Below are 17,645 nucleotides of genomic sequence, written 5' to 3'. Positions count from 1 at the left end.
AATGATCGGTACCACCCGACCCGATCTCTGACTGATGAAGACCATGTTGGGTCTGTCGGAGGACGCTGAGTCGTCTCAGCCGGACACATGTTGTGTTGTCTTTTGGTTGCCGTGATTGTTTGTGTCTTCCTGTTTGGATGGTCAGTTTGTGGTCACTGAGCCTGTACTTGGTGAGCATCTGTCTCTGCTTCCTATCTCTGACAGCAGAGAGATGTTCTGCTCTTCATCGTCTCTTTTTAGGGCGAGATAACGTTCTGATCCACTTTGGCTTTTAGTTTCTCTCTGTTTCTCTCTCTCCCTCTCAATTCAAATTCAAATTCAAAGGAGCTTTATTGGCATGAAAGTTTCAACAATTTTGCCAAAGCATCAAAACACAATATACAATATTGACAAAGTAAACAATTACAGAATAAATAATACATATATGATTAATAATAATAATAATAATAAAACAAATAAATTAATAAAGAAAAGAAGAAGAAAAAAAGTAAAGTGTGTGTGTGTGTGTGTGTGTGTGTGTGCGTATCAGTGTGCAGGTAAGTGGAGGAGATCATGTGAGGTGTTGGCAGCTTCACATGTTCTGCTGCAGCTTCTGTAGAGCTGGTTCTGATGTCTGTGTATGTGTCAGCGCAGCAGGAAGTGTCTGAGTGGACCGAGCCGACCCAGCCGCTCCTCTCTGGGCAGCCACGTCTGTCTGTGCCGGCTGCTCTCTGAGGCCCGGCTGTGGCTGCTGAGTCTGTACACAGTCAACGTTTCCCTCTCTCTCTCTCTCTCTCTCTCTGTCTCTGTCTCTCTCTCTCTCCCTCTCTCTCTCTCTGTCTCTGTCTCTCTCTCTCTCCCTCTCTCTCTCTCTCTCTCTCCCTCTGTCTCTCTCTCTGTCTCTCTCTCTCTCTGTCTCTCTCTCTCTCTGTCTCTTGGCTCGACATGGACCAATCAGACTGCAGAGGAAAATTGTCAACCAACCACAGACTGCAGTCTCTTCTCTGAGGCCCCGCCCACAGGGTCTTTATAAAGCCCTGCCAGAGACCAGGACCAGGAGCTGATCCAGGAGCTGATCCAGGAGCTGATCCAGCAGCTGTAGGAGCCTGTGGTCTGCCTGTCCTGATGGTGGTGGAGGGGAACCAGCAGAGGGTGGAGGTGAACATCCTGCTGCTGGGAGCTCACAGCGTCGGAAAGTCAGGTACAGAAACAGATGAGCCAGATCTGATCCACTCTGATGTTCTGATCTGTTGTTCCACATTTAACCAGAAGAACATCAAGACTGAAGATCAGGAGGCTCGAAAAATCTGAATTCAGCCTCTAAATGTTTTTTCATGATTTCTTTCTTTAACTGAGGCGATAAATAACCTGTCTGTCTGTCTGTCTGTCTGTCTGTCTGTGTGTCTGTCTGTCTGTCTGTGTGTGTGTGTGTGTGTCTGTCTGTGTGTGTGTGTCTGCAGCTGTCACCGTCAGGTTTCTGACCCGGAGGTTTATTGGCGAGTACGGAGACGTCGGTGAGGAAACACACGATCACTGATTGTTGGTGTGAACCAATCAGAGCTCTTCGTTTCACTGATGATGATGTGTGGTTCTGTTTCAGATTCAGTTTACAGTCGAGTCGACCGGATCGACGGTCAGGACGTCTGCTTCAACGTCTGGGACTCTCCCTACACACAGGTGAGACACACACACACACACACTAAGTTAAGCTAAGCTAAGCTAACGCTGGTAGCATGCTAGCTGTGTGTACATCCGTCGTTAAACTAATAAACATTAGCTTCTCTGTCACATTCGCGGTGTCGTTTCTGTGTAATACATGTCCTCGTGTTGAACACTAGGGGGCACAAGTCTGTCAACACAGACACACAAACCACTGTGTGGATGAGACGTCAGGCGTGAACCTGCTCAGAGCTGAACTTTATCACAGAGACTTTTGGGGTTTTCTGATTCACTTCAATGCAGTTTGATCACAGCAGCCTCTGGTGGACGTTAGAGGAGCTGCAGCGAGACACATTAACCTCAGATGGTCTCACATGACCGAAGACTTCTGAGAGTTATTGACAGTAAATGTTGAGCGACGGCTCAGCGAGAAGTCAGAACGTCTCCCAGTTCAATTCACTTCCTTTAAAACTTTCCAGCTGAGCGTCATCATGTTAGCGATCGTATGTGTGTTCTCACCTCAGCGTCTTATTTTCACTGGATTGTGTTAAAATGTGTTGTTAGATTTGCTCCAGCTTGTAACGGTTCGGTTTGTCGCGGACTAGAAGACACCATTCTGTTCTGTGTCTTCTTTCTGGATCGACCCTCACCGTAAATCTGTTTTGTGTTTTGTCGTCAGGACGGTGAGAAGAGTCCGTCTCTCCCTGACAAACAGCTGCAGTGGGCTGACGGCATCGTCCTCGTCTACAGTATCTGCGACCGCAGCAGCTTCCACGTGGTCCGCCAGCAGCTGCAGCTTATCCGGCGCAGCAGGAAACCGTCGTCCGTCCCCGTTGTTGTCGTAGGGAACAAACGGGATCTTCGCTGTCATCGCAGCGTTTCCAGCGAGGAGGGACGGCTGCTCGCTCTGTCCCAACGCTGCGGCTTCTTCGAGGTGTCGGCGGCCGAAACGTATCAAGACGTCCTGCTGGTGTTTCAGCGGTTGGTCCACCTCATCAGAGAGAGCCGGGCACTGAGGAAGAGCTCGGCCGGCGTGCGACGGATTGTCCGGAGCGTGTCGGCCGTGTTTGGAAAGAAACGGGCCGAGTAGACCAGAAGGAAAGAACTCAATTTATTTTTAACTTTGTGTTTACTGGGTGAAGGCCAGCGTGGCCGAGCTGAGCTGGACACAGGACACCAAGAACTGTCCCACATTACCCAGCAACAGTCGAAACACAGCAGCAGATCAGATATGCTACTTCGGCTAACGTTAGCACGACCAGTAAGAGACGTCTCACAGTCCTCTGCTGTCAGAGGACGTGTGGAAACAAATCCATCCATGACTTTCTTCCGAGACGAGACTGGAAAAGGTTAGCTAGCTGTTAGCATTCTCAGCAGGTGTTCACAGGTGAGCGAAGTGTGACTTCCCCTGCTAACGTTAGCTTCATAACATGGAGGTGTTAAAACATTTGTGACAAACGTTCCTGTTAGTTGTATAGATGTATATTTAATCATCATGTTTTTTTAGTCTTCAGAACATTTCATTTAATCTCCTTCAGTCAAAGCTACAGTGTGTATTACTGCAGACACACACCTGTGAGATGTGTCAGTACCCACGCATTCACCTTCATTTTGATGCCGGTCGAGGCAGACGACCTCCTGCCGTTGGGTCCGGTTCTGCTCGAGGTTTCTTCCTGTTAAAAAGCATTTTTTTCTCATCACTGTCACCAAGTGTTTGCTCCTGGGGGAAATGTTGGTTCTCTGTAAAAACATTAATCAAGGAGTTTGGTTTAGACCTGCTCAGTTTGGAAAGTGTCGTGAGACGACTTCAGAAGTTCCTTCTAATGTTGATGTGAAGGACCGGACACTGGACCGCACCGTCAGCATGATTCATAAACTAAAACATATTTTATTTCAATGAAAATCATCAGTTTGGATACGTTTTTATTTTTTAATGACATTTTAGTCTCATGTTTGGTGGGCAGCTCGGTCACTCGGGGCGCAGTGGAGAGAAGAAGTGTGATGTCACAGTGACATCAGAGGGAAGACTTCCTGTCTGTGGCTTCATGAGGAAAAGGTCAAAGGTCAGAGAGGTGAGGGACAGACGCAGGTTGAATGAAGGTGTCGATGGTGAAGTTTGGAAAAGAAAAGTTGAAGTGTTTCGTCTCAGAGCGATGAGACGTGTAGTCAAGCGAGCGGCGTGATGTCATCAACTCTGCTGATCCTCTGACTGGCGCCATCATCAGGTCAACGTGTTCATGTGGATCAGGACCACACACCTGCAGAACTGACGACATCACATCAGCCTCAGCTGCTATCTAGCTGATGTTAGCATGCTATATCACCGCACTAAAATAAGAAGGTGAACATGGTAAACATTAGCATGTTAGCTTTGTCATTGTTAGCATGTTAGCTTTGTCATTGTTAGCATGTTAGCAGTCAGCTTGTTCCAGAGTAAAATAACTCAGCGTCCACACTGACGGACTCAGAGTTTCATTCTGGGTCAACATTACCCACAATTCATTGTGAAAGGAACAGCGCTCTCCTCCCGTACTGGTGGAAAGTTAGCACCCACTGCTAACACTGTTAGCTAACACTGTTAGCAGGAGGAGATGATGATGACTGGGTTGATTTTTTTAGGTGAACTTCCTTTAAAAACAGGGTTAGCAGGGACAGAAGTGAATAAAACAGTAGAGTTTGTGATGATGCTCCTGCTCCTCAGAGGATGAACCCTGGTTCAGACCACATGAGATAAACGTCACATCACGTTCTGAGTGCTGCGATATAATAAATCATATTGTTGCTGGATGTGTTGTGTCGACTTCATGCTCTGTATTTTTTTACTCATTAAAACCTGAACAAAGAGAATCGGAGTCACTTTTTGTTTCTGATACAAACACTGAAGTTTATTTAACTCGCTGGAGAAGAGACACTTTATTTTTTACAGTGTTTGAGAGACATTCTGTTAAATTATCAATAATTATAATAGATTCATATTTTATTTGTTTGGTGATAAATGAGTTTTTTTAGTTTGGAGATATTTTAACAAGTTCAGCTGTTAAACAACAAACAAACAACATTTAAAGGAACAATCCGTCACTTTTCACTTGCTGAATCACAGATGTGATCGATTCTATCATTTCATCTTCAGACCTGCAACCAACACCTTCATCACAGTTAACTGACCCGTTAACACACGCTTCATCAGCTGAGTACGGTGGCCAAGAGGGCCAAAATAATAATTTTAAAAAAGGATGTTATTCCTGAAGCTTTCAGCCACGTCTCATGGACTTCATCAGTGGATTTTTGGAGCAAACCTGATGGATGGAGGCTGTGAGATGTGGCTGAAGACAGAGCGTCCCGTCACTAATGTTTTTCTTCTGAAGGTCAAAGTTTTAAAATGAAAACATGATTTATTACAAACGGACTTGTACACGTTCAGATCATATCGATGAGCCATCGATCATCAAAGTTTCAATAACTGAATTAGTTTCCAGTGAAATGAAACATCGGATCTGTGAATCGACTTGTTTCTCTGAGATTTAAACTAATTTTCCGATCGCTCTGTCGGTGAACGTGAACGCACAAACTAACACCAGCTGAGGCAGAGACGACGCGTCATCGAGTGCTGAGATAGGAGGCTGTGATTGGTTGGGGGGCGGGACTGGCAGCAGTGATAGGTTGTAGATGAGGGTGGGGTCACGCCTCAGCGTGGTGTTTAAGAATCGGCCGTTGCCGTGTCGTTGGCCGCGTTGTCGGAGGAGTTGGGGCTCAGGTACTCGAAGGCCTTCTGGCTTTGAGAGACGAACTGTTTGAGCGGAGCGAAGAGCATGTCGGCGGCGGACGGGCGGCGGTGGGCAGAAAAGCCGTCGGAAGGGAGGGGCAGGCCCTCCACCTCCAGGGCCGGGGTGTCCTTCAGGCTGGAGCGCCGGCCGTTGGGGGGGTCGGGGCTCTGCGGAGCCCCGGAGCCTCGGGAGGCGGAGGCTCGGGAGTAGAGACTGCGGCGACGGCGAGGACGGCCGTCCATCGCCTTCAGGAAGAGACTGTTAGCTGAGCTGCGACGAGACGAACTGTCGGACATGAAGTCCTCCTGGTTCAGGAAGTCCTCGACGTCCTGATGAGACGGCTGCTGCAGCTGAAAGACACACAAGTCAATCAGTGTTGATTAGTAGATTATCATTTATAGATTATCTTGTTTGTTTGTTGTTTTTCTTGTTTTCTCTGAGCTCTTCTTATTGGTTAATTGGCAGAGATGGTGTCACACACCTCTGTGCACCAATCAGTAGCAATACTCTGTAACAAGTAAAACTCCTGACCCGAAGGTAAAAGTTCTGAGTCGTTGTTGCACCACTGACTAAGAGCAGGTTCAGGTGTGTTCCTGGTGTGTTTCAGGTGTGTTCCTGGTGTGTTCCTGGTGTGTTTCAGGTGTGTTCCTGGTGTGTTTCAGGTGTGTTCCTGGTGTGTTCCTGGGGTGTTTCAGGTGTGTTCCTGGTGTGTTTCAGGTGTGTTCCTGGTGTGTTCCTGGGGTGTTTCAGGTGTGTTCCTGGTGTGTTTCAAGTGTGTTTCAGGTGTCTTTCAGGTGTGTTCCTGGTGTGTTCCTGGTGTGTTTCAGGTGTGTTCCAGGTGTGTTCCTGGTTTGTTTCAGGTGTGTTCCTGGTGTGTTTCAGGTGTGTTCCTGGTGTGTTCCTGGTGTGTTTCAGGTGTGTTCCTGGTGTGTTTCAAGTGTGTTTCAGGTGTCTTTCAGGTGTGTTCCTGGTGTGTTCCTGGTGTGTTCCTGGTGTGTTTCAGGTGTGTTCCGGGTCTCTTCCTGGTGTGTTTCAAGTGTGTTCCGGGTGTGTTCCAGGTGTGTTCCTGGTGTGTTTTACGTGTGTTCCTGGTGTGTTTCAAGTGTATTTCAGGTGTCTTTCAGGTGTGTTTCAAGTGTGTTCCGGGTGTGTTCCAGGTGTGTTCCTGGTGTGTTTTAGGTGTGTTCCTGGTGTGTTTCAGGTGTCTTTCAGGTGTGTTTCAGGTGTGTTTCAGGTGTGTTCCTGGTGTGTTTCAGGTGTGTTCCAGGTGTGTTCCTGGTGTGTTTCAGGTGTGTTCCTGGTTTGTTTCAGGTGTGTTCCTGGTGTGTTTCAGGTGTGTTTCAGGTGTGTTCCTGGTGTGTTTCAGGTGTGTTTCAGGTGTGTTCCTGGTGTGTTCCTGGTGTGTTTTAGGTGTGTTCCTGGTGTGTTTCAAGTGTGTTTCAGGTGTCTTTCAGGTGTGTTCCTGGTGTGTTTCAGGTGTGTTTCAGGTGTGTTCCTGGTGTGTTTCAGGTGTGTTCCAGGTGTGTTCCTGGTGTGTTTCAGGTGTGTTCCTGGTTTGTTTCAGGTGTGCTCCTGGTGTGTTTCAGGTGTGTTCCTGGTGTGTTTCAGGTGCTTCAGGTGTGTTCCTGGTGTGTTTCAGGTGTGTTTCAGGTGTGTTCCTGGTGTGTTCCTGGTGTATTTCAGGTGTGTTTCAGGTGTGTTCCTGGTGTGTTTCAGGTGTGTTTCAGGTGTGTTCCTGGTGTGTTTCAGGTGTGTTCCTGGTGTGTTCCTGCTGTGTTTCAGGTGTGTTTCAGGTGTGTTCCAGGTGTGTTCCTGGTTTGTTTCAGGTGTGTTCCTGGTGTGTTTCAGGTGTTTCAGGTGTGTTCCTGGTGTGTTCCTGGTGTGTTTCAGGTGTGTTCCTGGTGTGTTTCAGGTGTGTTCCTGGTGTGTTCCTGGTGTGTTTCAGGTGTTTTTCAGGTGTGTTTCAGGTGTGTTCCTGGTGTGTTCCTGGTGTGTTTCAGGTGTGTTTCAGGTGTGTTCCTGGTGTGTTCCTGGTGTGTTTCAGGTGTGTTCCTGGTGTGTTCCTGGTGTGTTTCAGGTGTGTTTCAGGTGTGTTCCAGGTGTGTTCCTGGTTTGTTTCAGGTGTGTTCCTGGTGTGTTTCAGGTGTGTTCCTGGTGTGTTTCAGGTGTGTTCCTGGTGTGTTTCAGGTGTCTTTCAGGTGTGTTCCTGGTGTGTTTCAGATGTGTTTCAGGTGTGTTCCAGGTGTTCTTGTAAGTCTCACCATGTTGTAGAGCGGCGTTGCATTGATCAGCAGCTGCAGGAGGATCTTGGAGAGTTCCTGCAGGTCTTGGAGCAGCTGCTGGATCTGAGCCGGCAGCTCTCTGATCTGACGCACAGGACGCATCTCAGCCAACAGGGCGGCCTGACCTTTGACCCCGTTCAGGGTCAACTCTCTGAGGCCCTCTGCCCGGTACACCAGCGCCACCAGGAGGCCCTGCAGGTACTGCAGCAGCTCACCGACCACCTGCAGGACCTTACCCAGACCCACCTGCAGGGAACAGACAAGATCGACAGCTGAAATACAGCAATCAGGGCCGGAGCGAGGCGGCCTGAGGCCAGATCCTGATCCACAATGTAATGTCATAAAAGGAAAATAGCACCTTAATATCATCACGTTATTATTAAATATTTGTTATAACATCTTCAGTGTTATAATAAGAACAAGCTGTATCACTGACAGACTGACAGGAACAGATCACGACATCATCACGTCTTTAAACTGACAGCAGAGCAGTTTAAATAGTGATAGAAGGAAATAAAACATGACAGGAATATGACAGAGTCATGACAGGAACATGACAGAGTCATGACAGGAACATGACAGAGTCATGACAGGAACATGACAGAGTCATGACAGGAACATGACAGGAACATGACAGAGTCATGACACGAACATGACAGGAACATGACAGGAACATGACATAGTCATGACAGGAACATGACAGAGTCATGACAGGAACATGACAGGAACATGACATAGTCATGACAGGAACATGACAGAGTCATGACAGGAACATGACATAGTCATGACAGGAACATGACAGGAACATGACAAAGTCATGACAGGAACATGACAGGAACATGACAGAGTCATGACAGGAACATGACAGAAACATGACAGGAACATGACAGGAACATGACAGAGTCATGACAGGAACATGACAGGAACATGACAGGAACATGACAGAGTCATGACAGGAACATGACAGAGTCATGACAGGAACATGACAGGAACATGACAGAGTCATGACAGGAACATGACAGAGTCATGACAGGAACATGACAGGAACATGACAGAGTCATGACTGGAACATGACAGGAACATGACAGAGTCATGACTGGAACATGACAGGAACATGACAGGAACATGACAGAGTCATGACAGTCATGACAGGAACATGACAGAGTCATGACAGGAACATGACAGAGTCATGACAGGAACATGACAGGAACATGACAGAGTCATGACAGGAACATGACAGAGTCATGACAGGAACATGACAGGAACATGACAGAGTCATGACAGGAACATGACAGAGTCATGACAGGAACATGACAGTCATGACAGGAACATGACAGAGTCATGACAGGAACATGACAGAGTCATGACAGGAACATGACAGAGTCATGACAGGAACATGACAGTCATGACAGGAACATGACAGAGTCATGACAGGAACATGACAGTCATGACAGGAACATGACAGGAACATGACAGAGTCATGACAGGAACATGACAGGAACATGATGGGGGGGTCTTTACAGAAGAACACCTCGACAGGTGATCTGAGGTCACCTCCATCCCTCACAGGGATTTGAGAGGTGGAGGTCTCAGTGTGGATGTTTGAACGCAGTGTTCTCTCTGCACATCAGCAGGAACTTTCTGTTGTTCTGGTGGACATCTGATGTAAACAGGATCTGAAAACCAGCTGGCAGCCCGACAGTTTCCCAGCAGACAACAGGACAGCAGATCTGGATTCAGACCAACTCAGAGCTGCCAGCAGCCAGAGACACGTGAGGAGAGCGAGCAGCGTGACGCCACGACGACACCACCAACAGAAACAAGTCAACTACAGGACGAGGACTGATCCAGGAGCAGTGGTATCAGAACCTGTCCTGAGATTAGTCCGAGCAGCAGAGGAGTGTTGACACTGTGTGCTCTGTGAAACACATCAGGATCTTGTTGGTCTTGTTGTTGTGGACACAAACACTTTGTTCCTGTTTCACTCAGTGAACAGAAGCTGGGACTCTGCAGGGTCTCATCAGGTATTTGGGTCAGACAGAGACAGCAGGCCACGACCTCTGACCTCTGACCTCTGGACAAACAGCCATGACAACACGTGAGACGACAGATCTGTACCAGGACGACTGCCAACACACACATACACTCACACTGGCAGGCCTAATGAGGCTGCTGATTGGCTCTGACAACACGACCAGCAGCTCACCTGCAGTGATGAGTCCTCATCATCCTCATCATCCTCATCATCCTCACACTCATTATCTGTTTATTATCCTGACAAAACACTTCAGACATGTGATGATCAGTGTCAGAGTCTCTGAAGGAGACGAAAACTAAATGACCCAAAAAACAAACGACTCAGTTACTTAAAACTGAAACAAGAGCGTCTGTTTAACTGATCCAACCACTGAACCAGTAACACAACATCACCAGACTCCCTTAACAAATGTAGTGATTTAAGAGTTGTTGAGTTAAAACAAACTTTATAACGTAGTGAAACTCTGTCTCTGACAGATTCTGAATCATTGTCTCCTTCTTGTAAATTCAGCATTAAATGAAAACAGTAAGTTGTGTTTCCTTGTAAAAAGTGTCAGTTTGTGGCAGCATGGCTGCACCAGCCTGTCTGCTTCTGTGTCTAAAGTGCTAAAGTCTGACCTGCCAACATTTAGCAGCTGTTTGAACACACTGTTTACACTGATTTCACCATTTACACTCAATTTATGAAAGAAGAAACATTTTATTGATCTAAACATGTCACATTTTACAAATACACTGAACAGTAACCAGTATAGGCGACTTCTTTGTCCCCAGACTCCCTTAACAAATGTGTCAGTTTAGTGAGTTGTTGAGTTGGAGACACTTTATAAACTGTGTGAAACTCTGTCTCTGACTGATTCTGACTTATTTGTTCCTTCTTGTAAATTCAGCAAATGTTCTGCATGAACTTCTTTCTGTCTTTGAGTAGAAACATGGAGTCTGTTTGTCCCACTGATGGACGGGTTTGTCTCATATTACTTATAGCTGACAAAAACCAAAAACAAAAGTAATGAATGATGATGAATTCATTAGATCTTAAACAGATTCAGTCGACTTGCAGAAATAAATCAACATATTTCTTTGAGCACAACATTAACGTATCATCTCCTCCTCAGCTGATCTGTTGAACTGCGACTCCGTCTGTTATCTGTCCATCGGTTCAGACGCTTCATGCAGCACGTAGGCACTGAGCTGCACAGGAAACTCATCCATTTATCTTTAACGAGGCTCATTTTCTGTCTGCCTGCTGCCGTGTTTACGTCCTCCAACCAGACGGGTTTAAAACACATCAAGAGAAAATGTAACCTCCACGAACACAAGCTGCAGGCTGGAGTCTTTTTAAAACATGTTGTGCTCATGTTGAATATCTGTATGTACCAACACTCACCTCATTAACATAATGCAGCCCCGCACCCTCATTAACATAATGCAGTCCTTCACCCTCATTAACATAATGCAGCCCCTCACCCTCATTATCATAATGCAGTCCTTCACCCTCATTAACATAATGCAGCCCCGCACCCTCATTAACATAATGCAGTCCCTCGCCCTCATTAACATAATGCAGCCCCACACCCTCATTAACATAATGCAGTCCCTCACCCTCATTAACATAATGCAGTCCCGCACCCTCATTAACATAATGCAGTCCCACTCTGAACCTTCAGCTCCAACATGTCCTCACTGATTCAAACAGCTGATATAAACTTTATATTACTGGATGTGAAATCTCATTGGCTACATGATGCTGGTGTGTGATTGGCTCTGAAGAGAGGAGAAAGAAGAGAGATTGGGTCATTGGTCTACAGGATCACCCATTGGTTGTTGTAGGCTTTAGGGCGGGCATATTCGCTCGTATCTGCTCTAATCAGCTGTCAATCAAACGGCTCCATTTAATGATGAATTGTGTGTTTTGAAATGGACCCGGTGGACATGTGGGGACAAGACGAGACAGTCTGATGCTCTACTGAAACACTTTACTGGTGAGGTGGCTTGTTTGTTAACTGAACTTTGCTGATGTGATTTTATTTTGAAATGGTTTCCAGGAACAGAACCACGAGACTGAGGGAGAAGTGAGCGTCTGTGTTTGTTCAGAGGAGCTGAGCAGCTGTTAGATCCTGTTAATCACCTTCAAACACTGATGACTTTTATTTGTTTCATTGTTTTTCTGAATCATTTGACTTATTTCACTCTTTGTTTCAGTTTGTTGGACTTTGATCGCCTCGTCGTCTCGTGTGATTTTACATTTTACTGTGACGCTTCAGCAACTTCCCGAACCGTTTCTGTCTGCACGCCTGTAGAACGTGGACATGGAGGATGTTGTGAACGGAGTGGATGGTGCAGAGGTTTTTTCAGCCTCACCACGTCGGCAGCGTCTCCCAGCGTCCTGACGGCTCTCTGCAGCTGCTCCCTGATCCTCATCAGACGATGAAAGAGCTGCAGGCTGAGACTCAGCAGGAGGCTGCGGACCCTCGTCCACAGACTGGGCTCGTCATCATCATCTTCATCCTCGTACTCCTGGACCCTCATCTCCCACTCCCGCCCTGCCACAACAACCACAGTCCGTTAGAACATTTCATTCTCACATATACGGACGTCTTCCAGCTCTGTTGGTGTGTGATGACGAGCTGCAGGTTTGTGTCACATGATGCATTTTACTTCCTGTTTCCAACAGAGGTTTGAGAACATTCCACAAGTCTTGACCACAGTTACCCAGAATGCCCCTGTACTTACGCAGCGTTGGTGGGAGGGGCAGGTAGAAGGCGGTGGCGTCCTCCAGACGACTCAGCACGTCATCGAACCCCGACGTGGCGGCTCGGCCCACCTGAGTGTCCTGCAGCATCAGGACGGCCGCCCGAGCGTTATCGGCGAGACGCTCGAGCTGATCGAGGGCTCCGTCCAGACCGTCCATCGCCCACACCTGCACGTCGTCCAGGGTCAAGAAGAAGGCGTCCTTCAGGTGACCCACCACCTGAGGACGAGGACACACCTGCTCAGTCCAACGGGAGGCAGTGAAGTGAGACAGTTCAACAAACTGCTGTAACACAATTATTCATGGGTTCATTTAGTTCACCAGTGAAAACATGAAGAAATATCAAAACATCACAGATGAAGATGAACCTCGTCTGGTGATTGGTTCAGAATCGGGAAGTTCTTCTCCAGACGGTCGAGACCAACCAGGGCAAAATGATTGGCAACTTCAACTGGAGACAGAGAGACAGACAGAGAGACAGACAGACAGACAGACAGACAGAGAGAGACAGACAGACAGACAGAGAGAGACAGAGAGACAGACAGACAGAGAGACAGACAGAGAGAGACAGAAAGACAGACAGACAGACAGACACAGAAAGACAGACAGACAGACAGACAGACAGAGAGACAGACAGACAGACAGACAGAGAGAGACAGAGAGACAGACAGACAGAGAGAGACAGACAGACAGACAGACAGACAGACAGACAGACAGACAGACAGACAGACAGAAAGACAGACAGACAGACAGACAGGTGATTTAAAGGCTCAGCAGAATTAATAACAACATTAATCAACAAGAACAGAAGAAATATTTGAAGATTATTTCTGAATGTATTTCTTCAATCAAAACAACTGTCAAGCTAGCTAGCTGCGACTATTAGCAAGATGAAAAGTGACTACTCAAATATTACTACTAAAATACTAATACTACTATTAGCAGTATTTGAGGTAGTATTAGCAGTATTTGGCAGTATTTGGCAGTTGTATTAGCAGTATTTGGCAGTACTTGGCAGTAGTATTAGCAGTACTTAGCGTACGTACTCTGTGGCTCCAGAGTCTGGAGGAGGGGCGTGGCCCTCGTCATGGCGATGTGGGAGATGCTGCGAACGCCGACCTCGGCCGCTCCTCCCATCATGCCCAGCAGAGGGTAACGACCTTTGGCGTCCGAGTACGCTGATGTCACGGACTGTAACGCCGAGCGGACCAGAGGCAGACGGGAAGCTCGCAGCACGGCACTGGTCTGACAAACAGGAAGAGGTTTATATTGTTATTCTATATTTGTGTCATCATCAATAACTTCCTGTCCGTGTTCCTGTGAGGAGCTTCAGACGGAGCCCTCAGGGTCACATGGCAGAAACAAGAGCTGTCCACATACTTTTGTCCACAGTGTCAGAGGATTATGGATGTGGTGCTGTCGGTTGAACCCACCTGATGATCTGACATGTCTCCTTCACCAAATCTGAGGACAAACAAACAGAGCAGGTCAGACTCATCGTGACTCGTCGTCCTTCTTTTTCCTCGAACTGCTGGTTGCTCGCAGCATGAGGCAGTCAGCTGCTGAACCTCCACAAAGATGACGACTGTTCAGCTCCAACCAGCATGAAAATCAGCTTCTCTCTGCGACGCCATCTTCAGACCCGACCCGCAAACACACAGCAGCTCAGAACACAAACCTCTCATTCACTGTCAGGTTCATCTGCTGCGAGGACGTAACCAGCCGCTCTTTATTTAAATCAACCAGTCACAAGCTGATGACGAACATCGGAAAAGTCAAATCAATAAAACCTTTAAATCCGTATATTTAATATTTAAGGTCCAATCAGTGAGTCGAGTTGTTTGATTGATTCTCTTAAAATGAAAGAACGTTTGTGTTCAGTGACAGAACGTGTTTCCTGTCAGTGAAGCTCTGACATGAAGCGTTCGAGAGACAAAACACAGCACGTGTCTCGTCTCTATGACAACAACATGTTGACAGCTGAGAGACATCAGAGGAGGACGTGAGTGACGTCACGATCCATAGAGACAAAGACTGAATATTATCAGCGAGGCAGAAAAAGTCTTTCTGCTGCTGCAGACGCTCGCTCCTCACTGGGAACGACTGAAAAAAGACGCTGGCGCTCAGATGAAACCACTCTGTGGACACGGGGCCCCGATCAGGTTGTTAAAGGGCCACATTTGGCCCGCGGGCCACCAGTTGAACACTCGGATCAGACGGGTCGAGCGCAGTGGTAGAAACATTAAATACAACATCTGTGCCCTCCATGATCCATCCAGCTGTGGACTGATCGACAGCAGCGGGAAGCGTCACGACTGGTTTTTAATATTGTATATTTGTTTGTAAACATGTTTCAGAACCAGGCTGCAGATTAAAACTCGTCCGGATCTGATTCACAGAAACAAGTTAAACATTTTCCAACACTCACAAACGGATCTGATCGTCTTCAAGAAGCTCAGGACGCGTCACACCGTCCTCGACCAACACGCCAAACACAGGTTCTACACGCAAATCTACGTTTCATTCATAAAGTCTGATGAGGAGACTGAACGTCTGAGCTCTTACCCCATTAGAGAGTCCGATGTGACGATGAGGCAGCTGCACTGAGTGATGATGAAGATGATGAAGGCTCTCTAACTTTATGACCAGCTGCTGAAGAGTCTGGAGAGTTTTTGTGGTTGAAAGCAGCGTCCTGATTGGACGGAGCAGCGTGTGACGTCACTGCTGATGAAACTGAATCAGGCTGATTGTTGTGTTCGCTGTGACCAACTGATTAATGGAGACTGAATGAAGTCATTCAGGAGGGAGAGAGAAGGATGAACTGATGACCGACACTTCCTGTGGAACGACACAAAGTTTGAGCTGAGTTCAGACTGTGTTTTCTTACTGGGATCAAACTGGTTTCAGTCCAGTCAGCTGTGGAGGACCAGAACAGTCCAGATCCTCGTCCCCCGGAGGACCGGAGTGACGTCACAGACGCATTTTGTTGACGACCATTTTGAAGCCTTTAGTTTGGCATCACGGCCGTCACCATCCTGGTTTATGGAGTCAGATGTGACCATATTTGGACACGAGGGTGGAGCTGGGGAGGATGTACTGATTAGATCCGACACGGTGTCGTTGAGGCTGGAAGTTCCTGGTTCAAACCTCCAACTCCCGACCTCAGTGTTCAGGTGCAAGGCGCCAAAAGTGAAGAACAAACTTGACCGACTGAAACGAAAAGAGTCTGCTGTCAGCGACACAGTCAGACGCCATGAGACGTTTAGTTTTACAGAACATATCAAACATTTCATTCAGTCGACAGGTGCTGGTACCGCTCCCCTCCATCGTCGGGTCGGCAGGTAAATGCGCTCCGAGTTCACAGGTAGGATTCTGAGTGTCGTTCCACTGGAGCTGTCTGAGGCTCAGCTGCTGGAAGTGATCGATGCTGCTGCCAGTAAAAAGGAAAAGAAATGTTCTGATATCCCTGCCCACTTTGTCCAATCAGGACAGAGGACTCCATAAAGAGGCGGTCCTGTCAGAGAGGATCCTCCTGTTGATCCCAGTGACGGCCGATCCCCGAACAGGCCAAGAGACGGAAAACACCCCAAGAAAAGAAAGAGACAAAGACAGAAAGGAAGGAGTCGTGAGGTATGAAGACGCAGACAGGACGGAGACAGGAAGTTAGCTGAGACAGGAAGTTAGCTGAGACAGGAAGTTAGCTGAGACAGACACAACGCTGACAGCAGCTTTAAAACAAGACACAACAAATCAGTGTGATGAAATACAAATAAAAAGAGTGGGAGTGATTAAAGACGTCCGGCTGTCACAGACTCACAGCAGTCGTCTGTTGCTTACAGACATTCTGATCCTCTAACAGGCAGAAACCTCGAGCAGAACCGGCCTCAACCTGGGCGGACTGGGTCCAACACTGAGAAGTTCAACAAGTGAGACGTGGGCTCATCATGAGGCGGTGACGAGCAGTTCGGTCCCGACTTCCAGAATTTGAAGCATCTTTTTAAATAAATCTGTTCATTCATGCTTTGAGACAGAACCTCCATTCAGCCGTGATCACGCTCCTTTTGTTTAAACTTACAGTCTCATTCATATAATTCTGTCGGACCGGCTCAACCCAGTTTGACTCGGTGCAGCCGGGTTTTGCTTTTCCATCACAGCTGGTCTACCTGCCGAAGAATCAGCGCTAACAAAGCAGCTCCGCTAATTCAGCTTCAAACACGTTTCATTTCCTGTCACTCCCCCGACTTTAAAACCTCGTCCTCAGGTTTCCTGCAGGAGTGAGCTGATGAGTTGGTGTTGGTGGAAGTCAGTTCTGTGGTGCAGCTCCCTGCTCGGGTCAGAACCATCAGAGATGTTACTGAGATAAAGACTCCCACATCACTGACTTCATACAGCACACGTTCAGTCACACAGCTTATTGACCCTTTGTTTCTGATTCCAGATGGCTTCAGAGCCGCTCCTTCATCCAGACTGTCCTCACTGAACCGTCTTCATCTGAGGCTGGAAGCTCTGGTACCACGCTGCAATGTCCCCCGTAGTAGTTGTATTGCTTCCTGTTTTATTTTGTAAGGTTTCCTGTTGGGTTACTTCCTGTGGTCAGCTGCTGGCTGTTGGTTCTCGTCTGGACTTTGACTCTTCAGTGTTTGTTTTTTGATCTCAGCTCATCATCGGAGCTCAGTTTGTTCCTCGTGTTGTCGGCTCATGTTCAGCGATGACTCGATGGTGATCCAGAGGTTCTGCCTCCTTCCCAGCAGCTGACTGTTTCCCTCGGCTGCTCCACGTTCGAGCCTTCGGTGCTGTCCAGCTTCCTGCGAGAAGTTTATTTTGAATCTTTAACCTCCACCCACTTTTATATTCTCACGCCTTTAGATCAGAGTTTCAGCAAACCTGAAATACTCCCATTCTCTACACATTACTGGGTACCGAGTAGATCTCATCACAGCAACAGTATCAGCCATCAGAACCAACAGGCTGACAGACACAGAGGCAGAACAGCTACGGCTGAAGGGATCCAGCCTCACTACTGAGGAGAGGAGGCCCGGCATCACTCAGAAGAGACCAGAACATCCCCACCCTGCCGACCCACAGAGGGAGAAGCACTGTGCTGTTCAACACAGCGGAAACTAACACCTGAGACTCTGAGTCCAGATCCAACCAGCAGCTCCGAAGAGGTTA

At 47.5% G+C, this 17,645-nt stretch overlaps 2 protein-coding genes across 2 annotated transcripts; one reads left to right on the top strand and one right to left on the bottom strand.

The window, feature by feature from the left end:
- The first annotated feature begins 909 nt into the window (after window positions 1-909).
- LOC141012263 (ras-related and estrogen-regulated growth inhibitor-like protein) lies at window positions 910-4,485 on the top strand. The gene is made up of 4 exons (XM_073485698.1): window positions 910-1,180; window positions 1,440-1,493; window positions 1,580-1,656; window positions 2,318-4,485. The coding sequence occupies exons 1-4, from the start codon at window positions 1,105-1,107 to the stop codon at window positions 2,726-2,728; spliced, it is 618 nt and encodes a 205-aa protein (XP_073341799.1). The 5' UTR covers window positions 910-1,104; the 3' UTR covers window positions 2,729-4,485.
- Window positions 4,486-5,335: 850 nt separating this feature from the next.
- Window positions 5,336-13,921, bottom strand: plin6 (perilipin 6). Its single transcript, XM_073484709.1, has 7 exons — window positions 13,907-13,921; window positions 13,520-13,718; window positions 12,842-12,924; window positions 12,455-12,692; window positions 12,083-12,264; window positions 7,664-7,930; window positions 5,336-5,752 (listed from the first exon to the last, which is right to left on the bottom strand). Exons 1-7 carry the CDS (start codon window positions 13,919-13,921, stop codon window positions 5,336-5,338), a joined length of 1,401 nt encoding a protein of 466 aa, XP_073340810.1.
- Between the last annotated feature and the right edge of the window lie 3,724 nt (window positions 13,922-17,645).

Source organism: Pagrus major, chromosome 17 (assembly GCF_040436345.1).
Source record: "Pagrus major chromosome 17, Pma_NU_1.0".
NCBI classification, from domain to species: Eukaryota; Metazoa; Chordata; class Actinopteri; order Spariformes; family Sparidae; genus Pagrus; species Pagrus major.
Note: the sequence above shows the minus strand (reverse complement) of the source record. Positions and strands in the feature narration are given on the sequence as shown.

Excerpts from the sequence above, each read along its gene's own strand:
- LOC141012263 (XM_073485698.1), top strand. The coding sequence starts at position 1,105 with ATGGTGGTGGAGGGGAACCAGCAGAGGGTGGAGGTGAACATCCTGCTG. Across the intron at positions 1,181-1,439 it reads TCACAGCGTCGGAAAGTCAG|CTGTCACCGTCAGGTTTCTG; the intron begins GTACAGAAACAG and ends GTGTGTCTGCAG. Across the intron at positions 1,657-2,317 it reads GGGACTCTCCCTACACACAG|GACGGTGAGAAGAGTCCGTC; the intron begins GTGAGACACACA and ends TTTTGTCGTCAG.
- plin6 (XM_073484709.1), bottom strand. Across the intron at positions 7,931-12,082 it reads TGGGAGACGCTGCCGACGTG|GTGGGTCTGGGTAAGGTCCT; the intron begins GTGAGGCTGAAA and ends TGTTCCCTGCAG. Across the intron at positions 5,753-7,663 it reads CAACGCCGCTCTACAACATG|CTGCAGCAGCCGTCTCATCA; the intron begins GTGAGACTTACA and ends TGTGTCTTTCAG.